The sequence below is a fragment of the Glycine max genome, chromosome 9 (genome assembly GCF_000004515.6).
Source record: "Glycine max cultivar Williams 82 chromosome 9, Glycine_max_v4.0, whole genome shotgun sequence".
Classification (NCBI taxonomy): Eukaryota; Viridiplantae; Streptophyta; class Magnoliopsida; order Fabales; family Fabaceae; genus Glycine; species Glycine max.
In genome coordinates this window covers 40,994,969-41,005,755 of record NC_038245.2, presented here as the reverse complement: position 1 = coordinate 41,005,755, position 10,787 = coordinate 40,994,969, and the positions used below count along the sequence as shown (strand labels likewise).

Genomic DNA, 10,787 nt, shown 5'->3' with positions numbered 1-10,787 from the left:
TATTAAATAACATTTCTATTGTTCTTGACTTTACATGAATGGTTTGTAAATTTTGTATTTGTTTGATCAGAGTAGTTGGATTATGCAGTGGCCTCACTGCTGCTGATGTTTTTAGCATTCCACATTGGATATGCTGTGACATGTCTCAGTTATATATTAAGTTACATTTCTATTGTTGTTGAATTTAATTACATGAGTGGTTTGTATATCGTTTATTTGTTGGATCAGTGGAGTTAGGCTACACTACACCATGGCCTAACTGCAGCTAATGCTTTCCTAGTTCCATGTTGGATGTGGAGAGTTGATAATTTTTTATTGTAAGTGCATATGATGTATGAAGATTTTGATGATGTCAAAAGATTGAAGTTATTCAACGTTGATTCAAGTCAAAATCAAGAAATCAAGAGAAACGATTCACAATAGTCCTTTATATGTTAAACGAATATCTTAAAAAGTTGCAAAGGTGTGACCTTAAAAGATTTAGGTTTTTAAATCTTTTATAAAAATTTTAAGTAATTTTACATCTTTGAAAATTATGTATTTCTATCTGGTAATCGATTACCAGAAGCAAAAATGTTTTTAAACAATTTCAGAAAGTTTGAATTTGAATTTTTAAGCTGTAATGGATTACCACTGTTGTGTAATTGATTACCAGTCACGGAAAGTTTTGATATTCAAACTGTGAAGACATGATCCCTCAAAAATTAACTGTGTAATCGATTACCACAGATATGTAATCAATTTTCAGTAAGGAAATTTTAAATATAACTCTGAAAAATCACAACTCTTAACAAGTTTTTGAAAGGTCATTGTTCACAATTTGGCAAATGCACAAAATGTCCAAGTAGTAAAACTCGAAAGTCCGAGTGTCGAATTCCACAGGAATTTTGTGTTGTATTTTTTATTATATACTTTTCAATTTATAAGAGAAGAAAAAAATTAAAGAGAGGGGTGGAAGAAAGAATAAGAAATAATAGCAGGAAATTATAGATAGTAGAGAGCAAAAGAAATAAAAGCAAAAGAATTAAATCGGGAATTCAATCGAATGCGAATGTTAGGACCTAGCATGCCTTGTTTGCCTAGGATGTATGATTTTATGATTTTTCTTTATCAATTGAAGTGAATTTATTTTACCCACATCTATTCATTTACTTTTCTCTGATGTCTCACGATGACAAACCTATTTTATTTATCTATCTCGCAAATGTCTTTGAAAAGATTCAACAAATAATTGTAGTAAATTTCATGATAACAAAAGTGAGAATGAGTTCACAATCTACACAACACCCCTGAACATTGTTATCTGTGATTGAGTAATTGTAGTAAATTTCATGAATTGTTCTGCATTACATTTGCCATGCCTTGGAAAGTAAAATCCTGTTTGCAATCCTCAAACGTAGGTACTAATTTGTTCTCTAATATATGATGTTAGGATACATCAATTTTGGTTCATCATAATTAGACTGCTCATTGGTTGATGATCCTTTCTGATTTTGCAGACTGTGTATGACCATGACACTTTTAGCAAAGATGACAAAATGGGAGATGCAGAATTTGACATCTTTCCCTTTATAGAGGCCTCGAAGATGAACTTAACTGGCCTTCCAAATGGTACTGTAGTCACAAGAATACAACCAAGCAAGCATAATTGCCTGGCAGACGAGAGCTGCATAACTTATAGCAATGGCAAGGTTGTCCAAGATATGATCCTTAGATTGCAAAATGTGGAGTGTGGTGAAGTGGAAATCCAATTGCAGTGGATTGATCTTCCTGGTTCTAAGGGTTTATGATCTTATGACTTATAAGGTGTTTGTGTATTAGCAACTTCATGCATATAAGCTGGCTTTTGCCTTGGACTATCTAAGGTATCTAAGACTTGTTGAGGAACAAATTACTGAACTTGTGTTTATTCCCGGAATGTATGTGATGTATTAGTACATTTTAGAACTTGTAATTTTTCATGTTTAAAAATTTATCTTCTGGTTCTGGTCTCAGTGTGTTTTGGAAGGGGATGGAGGTATTGGTTTGGTCCCATCTCCTAAATGAAATCTGCATGTCACTTACGCTTCAAAAGATGATAAAAAGAATAATGTTGCACACTTCCACTCTAGATCAAACAGTAACTGCATCATCTTTGTCATCATTTGATTGTAAACTTGTTTCACTTGAAACTGTATTTAAGTGGTTTAAATTATTTTCACAAGTGAATTAGGTGTACTTATTACTTTCCTAATAAAAATTGAAAGGACAGTGGTTTGCATCTTGATGTAAGTTTTAATTTCATGTTGTATTTGATTTGTAAATGGGATGAAAGATTAAAAACCATATTAATATTGTATTGTGTAAAGCAATCATGATAAGGAATTATATGTATTCAAAGAGGAAAGACATAAATAATTTTCACTGAGGGTCACTTTTAACTGAGTCTGCAGTTTGCATCACACCTTTCACAAATATTTAAAGAGTAAACAATCTATTTGTTGATAGTGTAAAAGATTTTTACAATGCTATCTATTCATAGATTGTTATGTTTATAAGTTTGTTGACTTTTTAATAACTATAAAAAAAGTCACACTTATCACTATTCTAATTAATTGATAATATAAACAATTTTACATGTGCCTATAAATTAAACTAATCTTCTATTTTCTCATTCTTAGTTGTTTTTCCCATCTAGCCAGTATGGATAAAAATGATCTTACACCAATTTCGATAGGTGTGAGCAATCTGCTAATTTTTGTTAAAATTGTGGTGGTTCGATTATTACTTAGGATTTTCAAGGGAAAGAAAAATCATGTGAGAAATGTTTTATTTCTGTATCACAAGCCTCTTTCTCTATTTCATATCTTTAACCTTTTCGAAGTCATCCAAGAAGCTTTCAAACAGTTAGCACTTGCATGGTACAACAACTATTTTACTGATATTATTAGCTAAAAAAACAGAGTAAATAATAGGTTGTGAGTATTTTAGCTATAAATAGAGAAATGTTAGGTCAGTCTTCAGACTGACAATAGCTTCTAAGCCTTCTCTTCCTCTTAATTTTGTTGACATGGTCCCACATTGCATATAGGCTTGAGTCTTAGTATAATTGTTGTATAACGTTTGCTAATTGTTTATTATGAAATTGATGAGTGTTATTGTGTCTTGATCGAAGTGTGTGATTCATGTGTAATATGATTGATGATTGAAAAGTGATTTTTAAATGACAGTGGTGGAATTACGTGAGTTATGTTTAAGTAAGTTGTATCTCATTTATATGATATGTATATCTAGTTGTCTTGTTTCTCTATTAGTTAGGAATGTGATGACTCACTCTCTGTGTGTTGTTTGTCTTTGGATCTTGTGATAATCCCGAACTTTGTATTTCGGGGAGCAGATGACTAAGTGAATGATTTTAAGGAACCTTGTGATAAAGGACGTTGAGACACAATGCTCTGATAGGATGTGACATTGGGACATAAGTTTCTATGTTAATTGCATGAAGTCTTCAACGACCTTGTTTTAAGTCGAGATGATTTTAGTATTTATTTGATAGTCATTTTATGATGTTAGAAAATTGAATGTGAGCCTTTTATCCTTTTGAAAGACTTTTATTTAAATGTTTTTTAAAAAATTTTAATTAATTATAATTTATTATTCCTTATATTATTAGTACATATATGTATAGGGTATAGGGTGTCACAAAACTTGAGGTCACCTTCCCAACATCAGTCTCTAGCGCCATAGTGCTCATTAGGTCCTTTCTCACCTTATATTTTTCGTGCTCCGTTGACATTGATCAACCTCTTCCTTTGACGGTTCCTTAGAAACCCAACGAAGCATAAATTCTTTAGTTACTTTTAGATTAACTTGATCCTTCCTTAATGCATCTCATTCTCAAGAATCACATTTGATTAATATTATATTTTTTTTAGAATAAATAATTTATATTAAATATTGGAAAATAAGAGAATCAATATCCGAAGGGCTAACATAAAAAATTTATGGACGCTCATAAGATTTAGATGCCTTAGTTAACATATGAGAATCTCATTGGCTTCCGTACTTACAAACTGTATCCAACAACTTTTTAAGAAAATAAACTTGCAGCACAGTTTCTCAGAATATGATAAACTTTAATGTTTTGAAATTTCTTTGGATTGATACAGTCAGAGATAGTCTCACAATCTATCTAAAAAATAATCTTATTGAAATGCATATGCAACATCCTATATATTGTAGAGCTATTGCTTGGTTTCTTGAGGAGAGGCACCAAGATGTCCTTGCAACCACAAAATGTCCAAAAAATTTAGAATCACATTGAATCATTTAAAAATAATTTTGAAAATAAATTGATTTATTTTTTAAAATTTGAATATTAAATTGAAGCTTTTAAAAATTTAAAGACTGAATTAATTTATTTTTTGAAAATTTAACGATCAAATTAAATCTTTTAAAATTTAAAAATCAAATTAAATTATTTAAAATAATTGAACGACTAATTCATAATTAAACCCTTTTTTATTTTTTTGTTGGTAGACTTCGATTTCACATTAACAAGTATCATGTGAATACACAACATCGATGTTGTTGCCAAAGGTTAAGATTTTCTGTCTCTTTTTTCAATCCCAATTTCCCTTTTTTTCTACCAAACCCCTCATTTCCAACTCTCCATTATCACTTTCACTCTAAGTCTCTATCCCTTGAAAATGTTGATGATGATTTTTCCCAATTCAATCGCATGTTGTGCATGCATCATACCACACCCATCATTGAATTTAACAAGATTTTAGATTCCTTTGCAAAGATGATGCAGTGTCCCACTGCCGCTTCCCTTTCTCACCGATTAGAACTCAAGGGAAGTGTTCCAAGCCTTGTTACTTTGAACATTCTCATTAATTGTTTCTATCATATGGGTCAAATCACGTTTGGCTTCTCTTTATTGCGGCCTACGATTCTCAAGAGGAGTTACCAGCCAAACACCATAACCTTGAACACACTCATCAAAGGTTTCTGTCTTAAGGGACGCGTCAAGAAAACACTCACAAGGATTTTAGTTATGGTATTTTGATCAATGGGATATGCAAGACAGGAGACACAAGAGCTCTCGTCCTATTGATGAGAAAGATCGATGACTCTAATGTGATAATGTACAACACAATTATTGACTTTATGTAAACATAAACTTGTATGGTTTTTTTTCCTAAAATGGTTGTCAAAGGGATTTTTGTTAATGTTGCCACTTGTAATTCTTGATTGTGTGGCTTCATTGTTGGTAAGCTGAAAGAAGCAACTAACTTCTTAAATGAAATCGTATTGAAAATCATCAACCCAAGTGTTTATACCTATAATGATGCATTATTATGTAAAAAAGGGAAGGTGAAAGAAGCCAAAAGTATGATAACTGTGATGATGAAATCTTTTGCGATACTTGATATCAGAAAAACATGGTTCCTAACATGGTGACACGCAATTCTCTTATCGATGGTTTGTGCAAGTTAGGGAGAATCTCTTATGTTTGGGATCTTATTGATGAGATGCATGATATAGCAAGTGCGTCGAAGAATATACGAAATTCATAATTGCTACAAATAAGGATACTTATGTGTATGACGATGGTAGCACACGAAGACGGCGTGACGATAATGGAGGGCATGATTGACAATGATTGGGGACAGGACGATGGAGAGAGGTTGACGGGCGACACCACGGAGGCTAGGTGACAGAGAGCATGACAGAGGGGACAAATGAGCTAACAACTTTGGGATTTCAAATGGGACGCGATGACAATTTCATAAATAGGGAAAATTAAAACGAAGACAATTATTGCATAAAATTATTCTTGCTTTTTTCCTATAAAGATGAAATTCTCACCATGCTACATTCTAAGATGATTCTTATACTCATTTTAGTATGTTTAAAAAATAAATTTCACTTTCCTAATAACAAAATTGTCATTGTGTAGTCATTTTTTAGTAGTGACATAAACAAGGCTTAAATTCAGTTGCCCGTTTTGGATTTTTAGTCTTAGGGATCAAAACAATATATAGGTGTTGTTGAGACCTATGAGAATATCCAAAACAAGCTCTGTGATATCATCACCCACTACCTCCCAAAACTGTTTGTAGAACAAGCTCTTTCACTTCCTCGTGTTTGAATGGAGTATTAAGCACCTCCAACGTATTATTATCAACTATATTCGCCACCCCTCCACCACCTTTGCTCCCAAATGATTTCTTCCTTCAATAGTAGTTCATCCAACTCATTCTCTACCGAAATGGACTCGTCAATACACACTCAGATTGAGTCCTTTCTGTTATCTTCCTATGAATATTACCAAAACATTGGGGCCCCTACTTTTATCTTTTGGAGAGGAAATGATATTATAGTCCTCTATGCATAGCCACAAGGTATCACTTCTTGTCTTTAAAGATTGTAAGATGTTCATGATATGCATCTTCCTACTTTTTTAACCAGGAAAACCATATATGACCGAGAGTTGAAATTGCTTATTTTGAGCCATTTAGAAAAAAAGATGAAATATACACCTCTAAATTGTCCTTCCACATCAAGCACAGTCCCTCACACCCCTTAAAACTGTGATTCACCTCCTTTCTTCTTGGTTTTCATAAAAAAAATCAAATCGGGACCTACTTTCTTCAACCAGTTTTAGGGAATAGTTGCACCCTGAACAAATATGGTCTGAAACCTTCTTCTAAAAAAATATATATATTGAAATAGGAGGTCATGACTTATCATTATTATATACTAGAAGCAAGATTTTGTTTTAGAATGCTCCAAAACTAATTTTTGGGTGATAACTAAATCTTTCATTTTAAAAGCTCGTAACATTGATAAATATAAAAAAAATGACTACAAAGTTTATTCAGAAAAAAAAAATAAAAAAAAATAAAGACAAGCAAAAAATTTTTGCTTTCTAAATATTTTTCTACAAATTACCCATAATTTACTCGTAACTTCCTTGAATTTTGCCATTACTTTGCAAACCTTTGTTTATTTTGAAAAACTATAGAAATTTCTCCAAACACAACAAACCTCATTAAAGTTTTAAAAAAATAACAATAGAAAAGTAAAAATATTTTAAATTAATTACTTTTAAACTTAAAATTCTTAAAATGTTAAATACTATTTTATGGTGGAGAAAAATAAAATTAAAAGAAAAATATTAATAATTTTTAATCATGGTTACTTTAAATGAATTATTTTTAAATTAAAAATATTAGTATTAAATCATGTTAATGGAAAATTTTAAAAATATAGAAGATGAAAATTAAATATTTCAAACTTAACAATTCAAAATAAAACAAATGTGCAACTTTAATTTTTATAATAAAGAAAGTAGATTTAAAAGACTATGGAGTTACACTAATTTAGTAAATTACCATGCAATTCTGGTCAAGAGCCCTAAGTAACAAGCCTTCCATTCCATAAGTTCTGGGATCTGAAATCGCAGAAAACCGAGGTTTGATTTCTCCCCAACAAACACAATTCATTCTCAACAATGTCATTCTCACGAAGGTTAAGGTTTTCTGTCTCTCTTTCCATTCCCAATTTTTCCTCTTTTCTTCAAAACTCCTCACATTCTCACTTTCACTCTCAGCCCCCATCCATTCAAAATGTTGACGATGCCGTTTCCCAATTCAATCGCATGCTGTGTATGCGTCATACCCCACCCATCATCCAATTTAACAAGATTTTAGATTCCTTTGCAAAGATGAAGCACTATTCCACTGTTTCCCTTTCTCACCGATTGGAACTCAAGGGAATTCAGCCTGACCTTTTTACTTTGAACATTCTCATTAATTGTTTCTGTCATATGGGTCAAATCACTTTCGGCTTCTCTGTATTGGCCAAGATTCTCAAGAGGGGTTACCCGCCCAGCACCGTAACCTTGAATACACTGATCAAAGGTCTCTGTCTTAAGGGACAAGTCAAGAAAGCACTGCACTTTCACGACAAGCTATTAGCACAAGGATTTCAACTCAACCAAGTTGGTTACGGGACTTTGATCAATGGAGTATGTAAGATAGGAGACACAAGAGCTGCCATCAAGTTGCTGAAAAAGATTGATGGACGACTGACTAAACCTGATGTGGTAATGTACAGCACAATTATTGATGCCCTGTGCAAATATCAACTTGTAAGTGAGGCTTATGGTTTATTTTCTGAAATGACTGTCAAGGGAATTTCTGCTGATGTTGTCACTTATAATACTCTAATATATGGCTTCTGCATCGTGGGTAAGTTGAAAGAAGCAATTGGTTTGTTAAATGTGATGGTATTGAAAACTATCAACCCAGATGTTTATACCTATACCATACTGGTTGATGCATTATGTAAAGAAGGAAAGGTGAAAGAAGCAAAAAGTGTGTTAGCTGTGATGCTGAAAGCATGTGTGGAACCTAATGTTATTACTTATAATACTTTAATGGATGGATATGTCTTACTTTATGAAGTGAGGAAGGCACAACATGTATTCAATGCCATGTCCCTAATGGGAGTGACTCCTGACGTTCACACTTACACGATCCTCGTTAACGGATTTTGTAAGAGTAAAATGGTGGATGAGGCATTAAATCTCTTTAAGGAAATGCATCAGAAAAATATGGTTCCCAATACAGTGACATACAATTCTCTTATTGATGGTTTATGCAAATCAGGGAGAATATCTTATGTTTGGGATCTTATTGATGAGATGCGTGATAGAGGTCAACCCGCAGATGTAATCACCTACAGTTCTTTAATAGATGGATTATGCAAAAACGGTCATCTTGACAGGGCAATTGCATTGTTCAACAAAATGAAAGATCAGGGAATTCGACCGAATATGTTCACATTCACTATACTTCTTGATGGACTATGGAAAGGTGGAAGACTTAAGGATGCACAAGAGGTTTTTCAAGATCTTTTGACTAAAGGATATCATCTCAATGTCTACACATACAATGTTATGATCAATGGGCATTGTAAACAGGGCCTGCTCGAGGAAGCATTGACCATGCTGTCAAAAATGGAAGACAATGGTTGCATCCCTAATGCATTTACTTTTGAAACTATCATCATTGCTCTCTTTAAAAAAGATGAGAATGATAAGGCAGAGAAACTTCTTCGACAAATGATTGCTAGAGGCTTGTTGTAAGACTAAAACTATGTGAGAACTTTCTAGTTACCCGTGAAAAAGAAGATGGACAATGCAATGGGCTCAATATCACTTTACTTTTTATTAAAGGTGATATGTACTTAGCTTCATTTTTTATGTTATAAATATAACAATAGCCAAATGATTACTGTCTTCATTTAACCATCCTTTTCCTTTTCAATGTATTGTGGATGCTTGCTTTAATGATTTACTCAGTCGCTCCTCATTGTTAGTGTTTCAGTTGTGAAACTAATCTGAAACTGACATGATTATTTGAAATGCTTTATCTCTTATAGTTGACTTTGTTTACCTAAAAGCATAGAAACTAAAACTGAATTTTATTTTTTTCTGATTGCTTCTTGTTCTCTTTTTACAAAATGAAAAAAATAAGCATACGACTATGCTGTCATGTATGATACAAACATGACAGTCTTCGGATGTTAAATTTGCACAAAGGATGTGAACACATGGTGAATAGGCAAAACAGCTTGGTGAAGGATGGAAGTAGACCCATTGTTTCTCTTGCTTTCTTCATACATGGATTGCCTAGGCCTCTGTTCACACGTCCTAATGAAGGCATTTTAATTTTTCCTGGATTATATCTGCACTAGGTAATCACAACAACTCAAAGAAAAGAAGGCTGGCCAATTCAAAATCATATATTAGTAACCGTGCAATTTTAATGGACTCTGGGTGTAAGCCAATTTTCTAAAGTCTGAATTTTTTGTTCCTTTTCGTTTGTGTGCTAATACTTTCATAACTGTTTTTCTGGGGTTGAGTTTGACCCTAAGCCCAAATTCTAATTCTGATATGTTACATACAAGATTGTTTGTCAGTTTCATTGCTATATGCTGAGTATCAATAACTTAATATGTTAGCATTATTTTATACTGCTGCAAGAGCTTTTAAGTTCCATTCTCTATCTCTTGGGTTTATCTCTATCTACATTGTTGAGAGTGGTACAACATCGGATCTTAGAATCATCGATGCACCTTTCCATGACCAGCTCTACTTTGCTGTTGCTAATCAACCATGCTTGCTTGATGTTGGAATTGATGCAATGTATACAAAGCCTTCCAATCAGAGCAACTTCATTTGCAGACATTAAATTAAAAAAGTTATGCTAGAGCCTAGAAGGAGAAATAGCAAGCACAAGGTGGGTTTCTGTGTGCTCACACTAGGGTTAGTTGAAGTTGTTAACAGGTAAATTTAACAGTGATTTAGTTAAACATCCTAACCAAATTGAAAGAGAGGGAGAAGTCAGAAGGTATAAATTGGAGGAAAACTATTGAGTTAGATTGGATTTGGAGTGTTGTTGGTTGGAAAGGAGGGCAAGTACTCCTGGAGTTGTGTGAGTTACTATTTTTCCATGTTTCCACTTGATTCTGCAATCATATTGATTTAGATTCAGGGACAAAAGTGATTTTCAACGTAAGTCCTATTTACTTTTCTCATTTGATTCCTATTACAATCATGGTTGCTTCAGGTCTGTTTATAACTTAACACCAATAAATAAACTTTTGGTAAGTTTGGAGAATATCTTCCAATCGAACTTGGAATGGCACGGAAGAGAGAAGTTTAAATGGACATATGGAGGGTTATTTGATACTTTTGAAGTGCCTCATCGTTCTGAAAATTCCGCACTATT

General features: G+C 33.0%; 2 protein-coding genes and 1 non-coding gene across 3 annotated transcripts in view; 2 read left to right on the top strand and 1 right to left on the bottom strand.

The window, feature by feature from the left end:
* Positions 1 to 1,790, top strand: part of LOC112997906 (protein C2-DOMAIN ABA-RELATED 4-like) — a 4,777-nt gene extending 2,987 nt beyond the window's left edge. The window contains exon 2 of the mRNA XM_026123933.1: positions 1,500 to 1,790. Coding sequence (XP_025979718.1) covers positions 1,500 to 1,790 — 291 coding nt within the window. The remainder of the gene's footprint in view (positions 1 to 1,499) is intronic.
* A 3,322-nt stretch (positions 1,791 to 5,112) lies between these two features.
* MIR5674B (microRNA MIR5674b) lies at positions 5,113 to 5,317 on the bottom strand. Its single transcript, NR_126701.1, has one exon. It is a non-coding gene; the product is annotated as a microRNA MIR5674b (primary transcript).
* A 2,060-nt stretch (positions 5,318 to 7,377) lies between these two features.
* Positions 7,378 to 9,281, top strand: LOC100781818 (putative pentatricopeptide repeat-containing protein At1g12700, mitochondrial). The gene has a single exon (XM_026123805.2). The coding sequence runs from the start codon at positions 7,502 to 7,504 to the stop codon at positions 9,137 to 9,139; it is 1,638 nt and encodes a 545-aa protein (XP_025979590.1). The 5' UTR covers positions 7,378 to 7,501; the 3' UTR covers positions 9,140 to 9,281.
* The last annotated feature ends 1,506 nt before the right edge of the window (positions 9,282 to 10,787 follow it).